Source organism: Miniopterus natalensis, chromosome 15 (assembly GCF_054644295.1).
Source record: "Miniopterus natalensis isolate mMinNat1 chromosome 15, mMinNat1.hap1, whole genome shotgun sequence".
Classification (NCBI taxonomy): domain Eukaryota; kingdom Metazoa; phylum Chordata; class Mammalia; order Chiroptera; family Miniopteridae; genus Miniopterus; species Miniopterus natalensis.
In genome coordinates, this window is record NC_142095.1 from 2,544,182 (window position 1) to 2,561,219 (window position 17,038).

Genomic DNA, 17,038 nt, shown 5'->3' on the forward strand with positions numbered 1-17,038 from the left:
CCCTGAGGCCCAGAGGACTTGGTGCTATTGGCTTTCCCATCCATGGGATGGGTACTCTTACCCCAGTGCATGGCCTTGCTTGGGGGTGACGGCAGGTGGAGCACACCTAGGTCTGTAGCTCTTGGTTCTGGGGCCAGGGCTGGACTGCTCTTGTCCTTTCTCTGTCACATGGGTTGTGTGTGTGTGTGTGTGGGGGGGGTGTACACAGGCAGAATGGAGGGACAGAGGCCAGAGATGTTTTTCCAAAGAGGTCAAGAAATCTCTTTTCAGTGGTTCAGGAGCGATATGTCAGACCAAGCTGGGTGTGTGGGCTTGGTTTTCGGTGGCTTTGTGCTTGTGTGTACTTAGATGTGAGCATGTTGGCTGTGCCAACACTCAGGTGTGCAGCTGACATGCATGCCCATCCTGTGAAATGTGTGAGCATGCTTGGAATGTTTGTGCAGCCCAGAAAACCTGAGCGTTGCGCTTTCCCCATCTCAGGGTGGGGGGTCTGGGAGTGCCTGCAGGGGTGTGGCCGTGTGTGTTGTGGGGGTGTTGTTGGGGGTCGAGGGGCTGCGTTACAGAGCAGAGATTCTGGAGGGGGCAGTTTCTGCAGAACTGCTCTGCTTCCCTAGTCCTTTGGACCCTGGTTTCTCCAAAGCCCCTTAGTCCCTCACTGACCCAGGGCACCACCTGGGTTTCTGAAAGGGAGCAGTGCCATCTGGTGGCAGGCTGAGGCTGTGCCAGGAACAGGTGAGCTGGACCCTGTGTTCCCAAGAGGGCCAGAGGGGAAGTCAGGGCGGCACTAGCTAAAGCATGGACAGAGAAAGGCTATGTAAGACTTGAACACTCCATCCTTATGCATTTGGGGTTTATGGCCCAGGGAGACATGGCAAGAAAGTCAGCGGAAGGAGTGCTGGAGGACAGGCATAGGAAAGTGACAAGTCCAGGCTCTGGACCACGAAGCTGGGCCCCATGCCTCGGGCCCCCTCTCTGGCGCTCATGATTTCTCATCTGTTCCCGTAGCCGTCTCTACCCTGTGGGGTGGTAGTGAAGTTATATGAAAAGTCGTTGGTAGGACGCTCGGCTTGGAGCTGAGCCTGCTGTAACGTCGCAGGAAATGATAGAGGCCATTACTGACATACGCAAAGTTCTGGAAGCACAGGGAAGAGAGCTGTGTGTCCCGGCAGGTGAAGGGGCTGCGGGGAGGTGACACGTCTGTGGCACTGCCACCCCACATTCTAGAGTTTTGTGCCTGAGCAGCTGCTCCAAGTTACACACTTCAGGGAAGGAGGGAGGCCTCCTTTCTGGAAAGAGGAGAATGGGGTCCAGCGGGGAAGGGGACCAAGAAGCCCAGCGCTCAGGCCATAGCTAGCTCCCCACTGGCTGCGGGACCTGAGCCTGGCGGCCGGCTGGCTGTGTCTGGGGTTCCCCAAGTGGCGGTGTAGGCTCTGAGGACCCCCCAGAAGGGCACAGAAACTTGCTTAGGACCCTCAGAGAGAGAAAGGATGGGTCGGATCTCGTCAGGGAGAGGGTCTGCTCATCTGCCAAGTCACATTTACCTTTCATGTCCCCAAAGAGGGACCCCCGAGTGAGTCCCTTGCTCTGTTTCTTCTGCTGATCGGTTGGGTGACCTTGGGCAAGTCATTCACTCTCAACCTCGCTTGTCCAGCTGCAAAACGATCTAAATTAGATGCCCTCCGAGGTCAGCCCTGCCTCAATTCACGGCCTTTGGATTGTTCCCCCTTGTCTCTGCTTCGGGTAGAATACCTAGACTATTTATTGACTCCACGGGCTAGATCCTGAACAGAAAGACAAAGGAGCACAGAGCCTTCTGTTTAATGGGCGCTGCGATCTCGGGTGTGCTCGTGGGAAATAGCACCATGGCGCCGGTGGGGAACGAAACAAAAGCCCTCCCCGTCCCGCGGGGCACGGCAAGGTGCCGGGGAGGCAGCGGGCGCGGCGGCCACGCCGGCCCCTCGCTTTTCGCTTCCGCCTTCGGAAGCCGCCGATCTAACCGCCCGGCCGGTTCGCCTTACCCATGAAAACTACAAGTCCCAGAAGCCAACGCGCGTGGGCCGAGTGCGCACGTGCCGACTAAGCCCGGAGGCCCGGGCCCTAGAAGCGGAACTTCATTTCCCAGGCGGCTGCGGAGCTCGCCGAGGCCGCTCCGCTCGAGCCGGCGACCTCCTCCCGCCTCCCGCTGGCGGGCCCTCGCGCCCAGGCGGCCGGCGCGCGCGCGCGCGCACGGAGCACGTAGCGCGCGAGTGACGCATAATATGTGGGCCGCTCCCGATCCGCGGTCGCGCTGTGTGAGAGTGAGGGAGAGTGCGGGACCCGAGGCGGTGTGTGTGAACTGGGGCCGCCGGCGGGGTCAGGGGGGAGCGGCGGAGCCGCCCGGGAAGGTGAGAGGGTTGGGGAGGGAGACAGCTCCCTGGGAGGGGCGCGCGGAGCTGGGGCGCGTGGCCCGGCGGGCGGGAGAGTGGGCGCCGGGCTGGGGGAGGGGCGGCACCTGCCCGGGCCGCCGGCGGGGAGGGGGCGGGCCGGGCCGCCGGGGAGGCTGGGCCCCGGGCCTGACAGGACTTCTTCCTCCTCTAGATTCCTGGCTCGGGGGCGGGGCCTCCGCGCTCTCCCTCTGGTCGGCGAAAGACGCTTCCCGAGAGTAACTCTTCCGCCCGGAGTGGGGGGAAGGGGTGTGCCCGGCCCTACCTGTGGGAGGGGCCCCTCTCGTTCGCCTGGTCACCTTCTTCCTCCCGATCCTCCCCGTCTCCGTTCCGTACGGACAGGGGGGCTCCATCTTCCCTGCCGTACGGCGGCCCCCTTCCCGCACTGTCTCCGCCTCTAGCGCCAGTCGCCGGGGCGGGCTTTCCCCTCCCTCGGCCTGGAGCTGCCTCCCCAGCACCCGCCGGGCTCCGGGCCCGGGCGAGGGGGCGGGGCCTTCCGGGCACCCCTCCCACCCCGAGGTGCGGGGGCGGGGCGCGGTGGGCCGCGTGGGGAGGGTCGCGCGGCGCGGGGCCGGACCTCGGCGTGGCGGCCGGGCTTCCCGGAACCTGTCCCCGTGGGTCGGAGTCGTTTTCAGCTGGGGTGTCGCCGGCGTTGCTGAATTCCGTCTTTTCCTAGACGGCTTCCCCCTATTGCAGAGTTAGCGCTCGGGCTTCGCGTTGTGGAAGCAGTTTTGGAGCCTCTGTAGTGGGAGTTCTTTTTGAGGTTCCCAAACGACTGGTCCCTGTCCACGCCACGTTGTTGTTTTTTTTCCCCTCAAGCTGTTTTCAGGGTTGCCGTTTCATTAGTCTGCATGTTTTAATTAATTTATGTTAGCACCATCTTCCTGTTCTGAACGCTTTGTTCATGTAGAGCGTTCATTGACCGTGTGTCCTGTAATTTTCTTTTCTTAGAAGTTTACTGGAGTTTACCTTTAAGGTTTATATAAGCTCGTATGTTTAGACTCTGTAGGAATCGATTTGGTGTTTTTCTGCTCGATGCTGTCAAGATACGGGCTTTGTATATTTGAATGTTAACGAGCTAAAAGGGAGACTTGGGGTGGTGAACACAATATCATATACAGATGCTGTATTATAGAATTGTACACCTGAGCCTATATAATTTTATTAATGTCACCCCAGTAAATTTAATACAAATTAGAAGAAAGGAGCCAATAGAATTTGGGGAATATATAGGAAATAATTTTATGCTCAAAATCTTTGAGTAGTTACTGAACAGTGTTTTACTGTTCTACCTTTTGTATAGTTGGTAAATGTAACAGAATCTGGTGGAATGAACCACATGTTAGCTTAGCTTGAAGTGATTGAAGTTGGTTTATTACTAATTTTCTTATGTTGTTTTTGTAAAGGAGATGGTCATGGACAAGTAATAGAAAATCGTTATACAGGATTTCATATTTCATACTGATTATTGGGTAAATTTTACTTGAAGCTCCAAACTTGGATTTTTTTCTTCCTTTTTTTCAGTTTGTTTTGTTTTTAAATAAGGGAGAATGCTTTCAAACGTTTGTTTCAGGTTTGTTACTTTATGGGGTCTTTTCTTTTTTTCGTTTTAAATGTTTTTATTGCTTTCAGAGAGAGGAATGGAGAGTGTCATGATGGGCTGCCTCCTCCACGCCCCCTGCTGGGATGGAGCCCACAACCCGACTGGGAATCCAACTGTGATCTCCTGGTTCATAGGTCGATGCTCAGCCACTGAGACATCCTACTTCTGATTTTTTGAGTGTAGTCATTCTCCTTGTGGTTTTGATTTTCATTTCTCTAATGACTAATGAGCATCTTTTCATTTGCTTGTTGGCCATTTGTATATCTTTGGAGAAATCTCTGTTCAAGATCTTTGCCCAATTTAGAATGTTTTTTGTTGTTGAGTTGTAGGAGTTCTTTATATATTTTGGATATTAGATCCTTATCAAATATATGACTTGCATATATCCTTTTCATTTTGTGGGTTGTGTTTTCACTTTCTTGATGGTATCATTTGATGAACAAAAATTTTACATTTTTAAGTCCAATTTATTTTTTCTTTTGTTGCTTATGCTTTTGGTGTTATAAGTAAAAATCCCTTGCCAATTTCAAGGTCATGATTTTTCCTTCTGTTTACTTGTAAGACTTAGGTCTTTCTTTGATCCATTTTGAGTTAATTTCTGTATATGGTGTGAGGCAAGGATCTAACTTCTTCTTTTACATGTGATACACAGTTGTCTCAACACAATTTATTGAGGAACCAGTAGTCTTTCTACTAATGGTCTAATATTTCAACAGATTTTTTCCTTATTAATGTTTTTGGCACACTTATAGAAAATCAATTGACCATAAAAATGAGATTTTATTTATGAACTCTCAATTCTGTTTATTTGGTATCCATGTCTTTCCAATACCACAGTCTTGATTTGTATCAGGTTTTGAATGCAGAAGGTTTTCCTTAATATTTTACTCTTTTTGGTGCTATTGTAAATGAAATTTTCTTAATTTCATATTTGGATGGTTCATTGCTAGTGTATAGCAATACAACTAATTTTTGTGTGTTGATGTAACCTGTAGCTGTGCTTTGCTAATTTGTTTTATTAACTCTAATAGTTTTTTTGGTGGATTCTTTAGGATTTTCTATATATAGGACTATAACATTTGTGAATAAAGATAATTTTACTTTTTCCTTTCTAACTTGGATGGCTTTTGTTTCTTTTTCTTGACTAATTGCTTTGGCTAGAACTCCAGTACAGTGTTTAATGTAAGTGATGAAAGTGGGCATCCTTGTCTTGTTTCTGATTTTAGAGGGAAAGATTTTATTCTTTAGCATTGAGTATAATGCTAGCTGTGTGTTGTGGCTTTTTTTTTTTTTTTTTTTTTTAAGGTGCCCTTTACCATACTGAAGAAGTTCTCCTCTGTTCCCAGTTTATTGTTTTATTTTTTTTTATCACAAAAGGGTTTTGGATTTTGTCAGATGCTTTTTGTATCAATCAGATAATCATGTTTTGTTTTTTTCTTCATTCTGTTAACGTATGTGTATTATATTAATTGATTTTCATGTGTTGAAGCACCCTTGCATTTTGGGGAGAAATCCCACTTGGTCATGATATATAATCCCCTCTGTATGCTGCTGTATTCAGCTTGCTAGTATTTTGTTGAGGATTTTGAATCTGTTTTCATAGAGTATATTGGTCTGTAGTTTTCTTGTGATGTTTTATAATCTGGCTTTGGTATGAGGGTAATGGTGGCTTTGTGGAGTAAATTAGGAAAAAATGGTGACTCCTGTTCTATTTTTTGGAAGAATTTGAGGATTGGTGTTAATTCTGTAAATGTTTGGTTAAATTATTGTTCCACCCGACCCCTTGGTTAGTACTTCTCAAGATTGTCAAGGGCATGAAAAACAAGGAAAGCCTCAAAAACTGTCACAGACCAGAGGACACTAGGGAAACACAACTAAGCGTAATGTAGTGTTCTGGATGAGGTCTTAGAACAGAAAGGGGACATGAATGGAAAAAGTGGTGAAATATGAATCAAGTCTGGAGTTAGTAACAATGTACCAATTTGGGTTACTTAATTTTGACACTGTACCTCTATAAGATAGGATGGTAATATTAGAGAAAACTGAACTGGGTGAGGGGTATATAGGAATTCTACTATCTTTGCAACTTTTTTGTAAATATAAAGTTATTCATAGTAAGAAACTTATTTTTAAAAATGCATATATAGTTAGTAGTCGCTGTTAAAAATACATCCTGGAATAAGGGCAGGGTGGGCCTGTGGGTGTGGCTAGAAACCACAGGGAAACTCAGAGATCTGGGGTGAATGGAGTCTTAGCACACCTCCGTTTTCCACCCCCACTCCACCCATTCTGTGATTCTCAGACACGCTTCCCCTCCCTCTCTATCCCCCTACCCGTCCACCCTCTCCTCCCCGGCAGCCAGCGGAGGAAGGCGGAGGGCCCCCCCTTCCGCCTCCCTAGAAGCTCCTCCCCTTTTCCCTCCCCTCCTCCCTCAGTAGAAAAAAAATACAGCTTGGGTTTTCTTAAGGTCAGAAGTCCATATTTGTTGGTCATACCTGCAACATTTCCTTTTGTAACTTTTAATTTTAATCTTTTTGTTTTTGGAAATGCTCGTTCTCCTTTGGAGTTTAACCCAGGTGACATGAATCACTACTGCTAGAATTGCTGCTACTTTATTAAAGTGTAAATGTTTACATTTTAGGTACTTTCACATACTTCTTTTGGTCTTATGGTAGATGTTTTTAGAAGAGCTAACAGTAATCCTAAATCAGCTAGTAATCTTTCTGGTGTGAAACTTTTTATAAAAGAGTTGCTATTTCAGTGAAAATAACACATTTTGCATGGCAGGATCTGACATTTTGATCCTAAAGCTACTTAGGCAAATAAGTTGATCTATAAACCATCAGAACACTTGGGTCTCATTCCCTTTTGGAACCCTTTATAGATCTCTCTCCAAGTGTGGGTATGTTTCATGTGGCCTCTTCAAAGCCTGTCTCAGCGCCTTGTCCTTGTATACCCCCCGGGCTGACCACTCAACCCAGCAGCTTCTCCTCCTTCCAGGAAATTGCTTGTAAGAGAGGTTAGGAAACCTGAAGGACAAATAGGCTTGTAATGCTCCTTCCCAACTTTCATGTTGATAATGATATCCACTGTTTTAAGACTTAAACTGGAAAGTGGTGTTTATCTTTCATAGAACTTTCCCCCAAAGACTTATAAAAGAACAAAACATTTTGGGGAGTTGTGTTTGCTACATTTTGTGTTTTTAAAAATGTAGCCTCAAAGTTCTGGAGCTCAGCTCTCTGGATCTGGGATGATTCTATGTGTGGTATGTAGGTATGTGCACTCTTGAGGGGTGAAAGGGACCATAACTTTTGTCTGATTCTCAAAGGGATTTCCTGATCCTAGAAAGTTTAAGAATCATGATTTCAATTTATTTCCCTGTCTAATTGACGTTGAGAAAACTGAGGTTGAGAGAGGTAACAGGACTTGTTCATCATGACTTGGTGAGTATCCAGCCTCCCTAATCCCAGGTTTTTCACTACACCACAAATAAAAATTTCTAAAGGGTCCAGAGGTTAAATTTTCATGCTTTTAATATTTCCTGTACTTGTTCATTTCTTTTCTTTCCCCTTTTCTTTTTGTAGGGAGTATGTCAGGTTTATTTGTCTTTATTGTTGCCATTATTTTTTGCTTCCTTAGGCCAAGCCATGACTACGGTAGCAGTACATGTGGACTCCAAAGCTGAGCTCACTACCCTGCTGGAGCAGTGGGAAAAGGAACATGGCAGTGGGCAGGACATGGTACCTATTCTTACCAGGTATGAACAATTACCTGTTTTGTGTGTTTTTTTAAATATGTCTTTGTTGATTCCAGAGAGAGGAAAGGGGGGGGAGGAGAGAGAGAGAGAGACATCAATGATGAGAGTCATTGATTGGCTGCCTCTTGCATGCCCCCTACTGTGGGTCAAGCCCACAACCCGGGCATGTTCCCTGACCAGGAATCGAACCGTGATCTCCTGGATCATAGGTCAGTGCTCAACCACTGAGCCACGCCAGCTAAGGCAGCAATCACGTTTTTTAAAAGATTACTTTTGAAAGAAGGAAAACTTGAGAATAGTATGGGAACAGTTCACCTTTACTGTGAATTTTAAATCCATTTTTTCCCCTTTTAGAACTAGTCTTTATCTCCTTCTTGAAACTTTTAAAATTCCTTATCTTTCCTCTTAGGCCCTTTGAAGAGCAGAGAAGGCCATGATACTGAAGCTTAGTGAAAGCAGGGTAGAGGGGTAGAGGTGGTAAGAGGTGCAGACAGAATCTAGATTATTGTAAGCCATAGTAGTACTTGGGTTCAATTCAGTTATTGTGGTAAATCATTGGAAATTGGAGAGTGAATTGTTGAGTTAAGCATGGAAGTTAAAGCAAGGAGACCAGTGAAAAGGCTATTGCAAGTAGTCCAGGCAGTGTGGTGGTCTGGACAAGGATAGGAATGGTCGGGATTTGGAGAAATGATTGAAGTCAAGAGATATTTTGAAGGTAGAGCTAACAGGAATTGTTGTGGGTGATGAGAAGAAAAAGGGTTTTAATGGTGACTCCTTGCTTTTTGGCTTCTGAGGGGATGGTAGTGCTATTTTTTGAGATGGGAAAGGGGAGAGAAGAATGATTTTTGGGAATAGAAATTCTTTTATGAGATGGTTGTTTAGATATCTGTTTATCAGGAAAACACCTTTTCTAACTTTTTGCTTTTATTTTACACTTTGTTGAATGACTGTAGGTTGTGGTATATGTTGTATATGCTTGTCTAGAGTTGACCCTGTCTTCCCTTTGTGATAGGATGTCTGAATTGATTGAAAAAGAAACTGAAGAATATCGTAAGGGGGATCCAGACCCATTTGATGATCGACATCCTGGTGAGACTGGTGTTCTCTTAAGCCTGGCTCTAATTTTCTTACAAAAGAAAATTGCTCAATAGAAAATATTTTTCGATTGAAATAGCATATTTCATGCTAAGTTTTAAGACCTAATATTTGTTAAAATATTGTTCAAGTGGGAGCAGTGAGGAAAAATAAAGTTCTGGAAAAACTGAAATAATTTATAATATTTACAGATCAGATAGGACATAATTAACTTAAAGGAACTAAGTTATATAGGTATGACTTATTGACTCATTTGTTATGATTACAAAGACTTAAAAAGAGAAAAATTGTTTCTCTTTCTGACTTTTAAACCAAAAGGTGTTATCCTCTCTGTCTTTATCTTTCTAACAATAACTTTTTTTGTACTGATGGGGAAATGTAGTTGACAGTGCATTCAGTGTCTTGCTTTTCTTAATGAAGTTGGTACTTGGAGCCTTGAATGATAAACAGGCTTCTTGATGTCTGTTTTAGTGTCTTGACAGCTAAAATATGCCCTCTCATGTTAATTTGGTTTTATTTTGGGTTGATTTAATTAGAGTCTTGACAACCCTGCCTGCTTTGGCATGGAATTTGCTATATACAGTACTATATGGGACTGGAGACTGCCATTTTATGTTCTAAGGTAGATTACCAGTGGGCAAAGCTTAAATCATGTATGGGCCCACACTGCATGTAAACTTCATCTCTCAGAAGCCAGAGCGATCCTTTGTGAGAGATTTTGGATATGGAGAGATAGTGAGAATGAGTGGGAGTTATAAAAATAAGAATGTTGTGTATGCACTTGAATGTTCCAGGGTTTATTTATATTTCTTAGACATTTGTTCTGAAGTGTCAGGCGTTTCAGATTGAGTGTCCAGTCGTTTATGTGATGTTACCTGCTACCTTGTCCTAGACATTCCCACTTGTGACTTCAGAGGACTATTTACCTATTTAACCCACATTTTCAGTAAGGCAATTGGAGCATGAAGAAGTATGAAAGTGAATGTTAAATAAGAATTTTAGTTAATGTATGACATTATGAAAAGCACGAAAAGAGAGATAATCATACTTAGTGATACTACCTTAGAAAGGTTGAAATGGTAACGAGGTAGAGAGACAGAAAGGTGTGCCCTTTTTTCAGCAGAAATTGAATGAGTTTTTTTCCTCCGTACCTCTACATTAACAAATATTTGTCATTAGGCATAGTTTCTATTAATAAATATAAGGGTCTTAGTTTTATCATTTCTAAACATAGGAAGTTGGCAAATTTGAGGTCCTCGTTTGTTCTTATGGTACTATCTCTAATTTTCCTTTCTGTGAATTACTGTGGGATACTAACTGCAGCCTGGGAAAAACCTCAGAGCAGCAGCTCATGTCTTTTCTTCATCCTTTGACAAGGTTTTCCACTCCAGTGTTTTGAAATGAAAGTTAAATAAAATAGATGGTACCTGTGTTAAAAACAAACCAATAATTCTCCCAACCAGTAACTGATGCTTTTACCTTTAGGCTGTGTGTTGAATAGGTCCCTGGTCTCCTTTCTTTCCCCAGGAGCTCAGAAATCAAGGCCAAGGTTACTGTATCTTTAGAGTTGATGATTGACTATTGCTTAGTGGGTGATTCCCACCCCCACCCCCAGCCTGGGATGTCATCGCAGGCTGCTGTTGGCATTGTAGTTAAAATGGAGATTGGACTTGGAGCCTGTCTTTTCCAGGCCACCCTTCAAAAGAAGTTGTGTTTCCTACCTTTCTGTGGCTGGGAAGTCAGGGATTTTCTTTGTTTTAGGCTCCTTTCTGATTCTTTTGTATACATTTTGTATACATTTGTAGACCTTGTATACATTTAATGATGCTGGCCTGGGTCTGTGTGCTCATTTATTTAATTTAGCATTGCTATGTAGGCAATATCCTGGGAGATGGGAAGGTGAGTTTTTATATTGTCACTTTTAAAGAATGTTTCTTACAAAATCTAATTTATGAAAAAACTTTTTCTTTCTTTCTCTTTTTAAAAAAATACGTTTTAATTGATTTCAGAGAGAGGAAGGGAGAGAGAGAGAGAACATCCATCGGCTGCCTCCTGCACACCTCCCTACTGGGGATCAAGCCCTCAGGCCAGGCTTGTGCCCCGATTGGGAATCGAACCTTGACCTCCTGGTGCGTGGGATGATGCTCAGCCACTGAGCCACACCGGCCTGCTGTTCCTATTTCTTTTTGCTGGTATTTTAATAGTACTTATAACAACCTGGATGCCTTTACAGAGGTCTAAGTTGCTTGACTGGTATGCCTCACTTATTCCTTTGTTCCTCCTCTCCTGGTAGGTCGTGCTGATCCGGAGTGTATGCTGGGCCATCTGCTGAGAATACTCTTCAAGAATGATGATTTCATGAATGCAGTAGGTTGCTTTTTACTTTTCTCCAGGTTATCATTAGCAGACACTGTGCCTTATTATTATTATTTTTTGGAAATAGTTAGCTTTCTCCTGAGGTCTTGACAAAGTTGGGAATAGAGTGGGTACGTTTTTTTAATTTGGTATTGGTTCAGTGAAATAAGAGTAATCATGGACTTATTATCAGAGTCCAAGGTATTTTCTCAAGGTGTGTACTTCGTTCAGTTGAATATTGGTGAGGGCTTCAAGGCATCTGTGCTTGTCTTTGGGCAAGATGATTTTGAGTCTGGGAATCTGGGAGCCCTCTTGGGTCCCTAAGTAGAAAGTAGGAGTGACGTATGTGGCACGACTCTGCATGGATATTGCGGTGTGTGCATTGGGAATGTGAAGGGAGAGAAAAGTGCCTTCTTACTCAGGGCTGTTGAGGAGAAATGGGGTGGGGGAACACACCTCTCACTTGCAGCTCCTAAACATAGTAATTGTTCAGTAAATTGTGGCTGTTTTTGGAGGCAAAATGGCATGATGCTTGAGAACATGGGCTTTGGCGGGTGTGGGGATCCATGTTGAGTTTAAATGCAGCTCCACCATTCACTAATCTTTAAGCTTCTCTCCAAGCTTTGTTTTCCTAATCTGTAAGATAGGGGGTGATAGTTCTTACCTTAGAACATTTTTGTAATCCTTGAATGAAAAGTGCTTGGCACAGAACCTGGTTCATGATGGCTCAGTAAACATTAGCTACTGTTATTACCTGTATTGTATTTACTTCTTGACTTACTTCCTTGTTACCAGCGTGCCTTCTCAGCTTCAGGTCACTTCCAGCTGCGTTCCAGATGTTCCCACCTGGACATCCCCCACGGGCACCTGGAATTCCATGGGTCTATTTGTTTGCTCCACAAGCTGTTTCTTTCATCTCTAGCCCAGTAATGGTGTCCTTATCTAGCCAGTTAGGAGTTACCCTTTATTCCTCCAAATCCTGATTCAGTGCTGTTACCTCCCACCCCCCCCGGCCGAACCTTCACAGATCTCTCCAACTTCTTTCTGCCCTTGTTGCCAGACCTAGGTTAGCTGCTGCCATCTCCCGCTTGTTACTTCAATCGCCTCTTAACTGGTTTCTCTTGGTGGTTGTCATCCAACCCATTCTTCAGTTTATAGTCTAGAAATCTGTCTAAAATGCAGAAGTTATCATGGCACCCTCTTGCTTAAAGTCCATGAGTGGTTTCCTGTTGCTCTCAAGATAAATGTTGAATTTCTTAGTTTGATAACTGACCTGTCTCTGGCCTTTTCTCTGTTTTCAGTTCTTGCCCTTTAGCTCTCCTCTCCTCCCCACTCCTGCTTAGCTACTTCTACGTGCCCTTTCTGTTCTGGCTTGGAATCCTTTCCTCTCTAAAGCCTTCTGTGATTCCTCTGCGGGCGTTGTGTGGCCTCCTACATGCTTCTGTAGCACCCTATATTCATGATACTTGTTTTTCCAACTGTCACCTTTGTTGGATTATGAACCCTTTGATGGTGGGATTGTGTCTCATTTACTGTTGTATACCCAGCACACGACATAATGCCACTTCATAGTAGAGATTCAGTAAGTACTTGAGTACCCAAAGGAAAGTTTTATTAATGCATTCACTTATATATTACATATACAAAAATATAAAATTCAGTTTCCTCATAACCACAGTCAAGAATCTGGAGGGGGGGGCTTATCTTTCCCTGCTTTATCTTTCTGAAAAAAAAGTGTATATGAACATGTGGGGGTGATTTCTTTGTGATAATTTAAGAGTGTTTTTGGGGATTTGACTTTAAAGCTACATATGATGTTGCCATCACTTTGCAGGATCATAACTATAATGAAGGTTTAATTAGTAATTGTTAGGTACAGGTACAGTCTTCTTTAAAACCCCTTAGGCAAGCGATGAGAATATATTAAGGATTTATTAGACTTGATTATTTGACTGCGTTGAATTTTAGACAAAAGGTATTCCTTCTTTCCCTGGACTGGTGGCTCGGTTGGTTGGAGTGTCCTGCCATACACCAAAAGGCTGTGGTTCTGTCCCCAGTCAGTGACGTTTCTCTCTCACATTGATGTCTCTCTTCTCTCTCCCCCCTTCCTCTCTCTAAAACAATAAACATATCCTTGGGTGAGGGTTGAAAAAATATATTCCTTCTTTTCTTTACAGCTGGTGAACGCATATGTGATGACGAGCCGAGAGCCCCCTTTAAACACTGCCGCCTGCAGACTTCTACTGGACATCATGCCAGGGCTGGAAACTGCTGTTGTTTTTCAGGAAAAGGTACTTACTGAAATGAAAAGTCATCATTTTAATTTTAATTGAGTGGTGATATGTTGATTTGTCTTTGTTACAATAATTGTTACAGTTTTTTCTCATAATGTATGTTAAATGGAAGAAATCAAGACAGTAAGAAAAATTTAAAAACTATTTTAATGGGTACTTGCTGTTTGGATGCCACATAAAATGTCTTAGGGAATAAAATTGTAATTAATACTATAATTTGCAGTATTGTATATTAAATCTTCAATTAGCTACCACTGCAAGAGACCAAAAAATACCTATATCCTTGTCAAAATACTTTAATATGAGTTCATAGTATTCTCATATTCGTTTTATTTCTGTAATATTGGTAGTACTGTCTGATCTTTCATTTTTGACTCCAATAGTTTGAGTCTGGTCTCTTTTTTTCTTGGGCAATCTAGCGAAAGGTTTGTCAATTTTATGGGTCTTTTCAAAGAAACAAGGGGCACGCTTGCACAAAAATAGTTATAGTTAGTTAAGGCTACAAAGTAGCAGCAAAATATGGAGGTGGGGAGGCACACTGCCTGGGACCAGACCCCAGCCCTGCCACTTACCAGTTTTGTGACTTGATGTTACTTAAACCTCATTGTGATTCGTTTCGTCTTCTGCAAATATAGTAGTTACCCACTCATATAGGGTTGGTGTGAGGCTTAAGTAAATTATTTGTCATATGTTGTTATTTAAGTGTGACAATTACATATAACAATATAGATGAATGTGAAAGTAGTGTTGAGTAAAATAAGTTTCATAAAAATATATACAGTGCTATACAATTTATATAGTTCAAAGCATATAACACTTAACAAAAGTTTAACAAGAAAATTGTTAAATCTTAGGAATCTCGGTACCTTTGTGGAGGGAGGAGGTAGGTGGGACAGGGAGGGACACATGGGAAGTTTGTTTTATAGGCTGGGTGGTAGATCATGGGTGATTTTTAGGTTTTTTTTGGCTGGACTATAAATGTTTGTATGTATTATAATTCATAATAAAATACTAATTAAAATAAGTTTGGTCTATATGGAATTGAATACTTCTTTGATGGAGGACTTCTCAGCATTAGTAATGTTAAGTGTGCATTGTGAACTTCAAAGAGGGACTTAGAATTTTTAGTGCTCCCCACTTGGTCATGGAACCTTTCTGGGCTTAACATTTGAAGTAGAACTGTATTATGTGGCTGTTGATTTTTAGCTTGAGTTTTAATGACTAAATAGGATAGTATTTCACAGATGCACAGATATTTAACCAAACCATCTACTATTAGACAGTTTATTTGCATTTTTAAATTTTATAACTAACATTAAAATATTAAGTTTTTTCCATAAGACTGAAATCTTTGCTTATATCTTTAATTATGAAAATAGGTTTTTTTTCTGAATTGTACTATTTTGTTTCCTTTACTATAGGAAGGAATTGTCGAAAATCTTTTCAAATGGGCCCGAGAAGCTGATCAGCCGTTGAGGACATATTCTACTGGCCTTTTGGGAGGTGCCATGGAAAATCAAGACATTGCTGCCAACTACAGGGATGAAAATTCACAGCTGGTGAGGACCATGTTGAAATGAGTTTTCATAGGAGATGGGAGAATAATCACAAGTTTTTCTTGCTGCTTGACCTTGAGTAGGTAGATCTTATTTATTACCGTATCCTGGAGTGTACTTGTAATTCCAACATTTCAAGATTACTTTTTATAAGAGTTTTGATTTTACTTTTTTTTTTTAACTTGAAATGCTGCTTTTCATCTTGTCAGGCATCATGATAGTTTATACCAAATAAAGAATAGTGCCATTTCCTTTCCTCCCTAACAGTGGATTATGGAAATTTTAAAACATAGGACAAAATGGAAAGATTGAAATAATTTTACAGTGAATAGCTGTATATGCACCATTTAAATTGTGAACATTTTACTTATTTTATTACATATTCACCCATCATTTCTTTTTTAATGCAGTTCAAACTGAATTGGTGATATCATTCCTCTCTCTTTTTAAAACTTAGCACAATACCACATTTTAGGATTGGCTCCAAAAATAAATACTTAAAAGAAAAAGTAAAAAGTGAATGGTGAACTTGAAAAACAGATTATGTAATTATGTATAATGTAGATGACAATGTCTAACAGATTATAACTTAAACAGATAGAAGTTTAAGGAACCACATTTAATTTTCAAAGACACTTAAAAAGTTGTGAATGCTCTGTATCTAGTGTCTGCCTCTTTAGGTGTAATCGTCCGTCCCATTCGTCTTGATCCTGAGAGGTCAGTTGTGAGTGATGTGTTTTATGTGCAGGTCTTCTGGTTTGGGTTCTCTGGGAAATTTTAGGGGGAATGAGACTTTTAGCTGTTGTTTATTTCGTCAAGCTATAAGAATCAGGTCAAGATATTTATTAAATCTTTACTGTTACCAGACGTTGGAATACCTGCATGAATGTCTAGTTCTCTAAATGGGAATAAAAATTATTTTTTAGAATCATTTAAATTAACATGCAGAAGAGACAACCCCTTTTATTCCAATATCTGTTGATAGGTAGCAATAGTGCTTCGAAGACTGCGGGAGCTACAGCTTCAGGAAGTGGCTTTGCGGCAGGAAAGCAAGCGTCCCAGCCCACGGAAGCTCTCCTCTGAGCCCCTGCTACCTCTGGATGAGGAAGCTGTGGACATGGACTATGGCGATGTGGCTGTGGATGTAGTGGATGGGGAGCCAGAGGAAGCCTCTAGAGACATGGAAATCTCCTTCCACCTTGACTCAGGCCACAAGACCAGTAGCAGGATGAACTCAGCAACAAAACCTGAGGAAGGAGGATTGAGGAAAAGCAAGTCGGCGAAACAGGGTGACAGAGAGAACTTTAGGAAGGCCAAACAGAAGCTGGGTTTCTCGTCATCAGAACCAGATCGCACGTTTGTTGAGCTGTCTAATAGCAGCTGGTCAGAAATGTCCCCCTGGGTGATCGGCACCAATTACACACTTTACCCCATGACCCCTGCTATTGAACAGCGACTTATTCTGCAGTATTTGACACCCCTAGGAGAGTATCAGGAGGTAAGCTTGTTGGAAAGAGTACTTTACACTTTGGAATTACTGTTTATTTCTGTGATAGTTTATGGTAGCATTTTCTACATTGATGTGGTTTTACTCTAATACAAAAGAGTCTTTGCCCCAAACTGGCAAACTCTTGTGCAGGTCACTTCTGAGAAGGCCTGTTCGATCAGTGTGTTGGTATGTTTATCTCTCTAAAGGAGGTGGGGAAGAGGTACCTTATTCCGTTAACCTTCTGTCTTCACAGTGGAATAGGAAATAGGTGAAAATAAAGTGAAACATTAAGACTTGGTTTTGGTCTTCATTTCAGTTACTTCCCATATTCATGCAACTTGGATCACGGGAGTTGATGATGTTCTACATTGACCTGAAACAGACTAATGACGTCCTACTTACGTTTGAGGCACTCAAGGTAATGTTCTTAAAAATACCTGGTGACTGAACATTTTATCAACATGGA

General features: G+C 42.7%; 1 protein-coding gene across 3 annotated transcripts in view; it reads left to right on the top strand.

Annotated features, from left to right (window-relative positions):
• Positions 1 to 6,429: 6,429 nt before the first annotated feature.
• Positions 6,430 to 17,038, top strand: part of DCAF1 (DDB1 and CUL4 associated factor 1) — a 37,320-nt gene continuing 26,711 nt past the window's right edge. The window contains exons 1-8 of one of the 3 annotated variants that reach the window (XM_016216889.2): positions 6,431 to 7,469; positions 7,666 to 7,783; positions 8,796 to 8,872; positions 11,172 to 11,245; positions 13,411 to 13,524; positions 14,949 to 15,086; positions 16,069 to 16,581; positions 16,889 to 16,990. In XM_016216889.2, coding sequence (XP_016072375.2) covers positions 7,674 to 7,783; positions 8,796 to 8,872; positions 11,172 to 11,245; positions 13,411 to 13,524; positions 14,949 to 15,086; positions 16,069 to 16,581; positions 16,889 to 16,990 — 1,128 coding nt within the window. In that variant the 5' untranslated portion in view covers positions 6,431 to 7,469; positions 7,666 to 7,673. Of the gene's footprint in view, positions 7,784 to 8,795; positions 8,873 to 11,171; positions 11,246 to 13,410; positions 13,525 to 14,948; positions 15,087 to 16,068; positions 16,582 to 16,888; positions 16,991 to 17,038 lie in introns of all 3 variants that reach the window. The other 2 variants (XM_016216890.2, XM_016216888.2) reach the window with 2 other exon arrangements.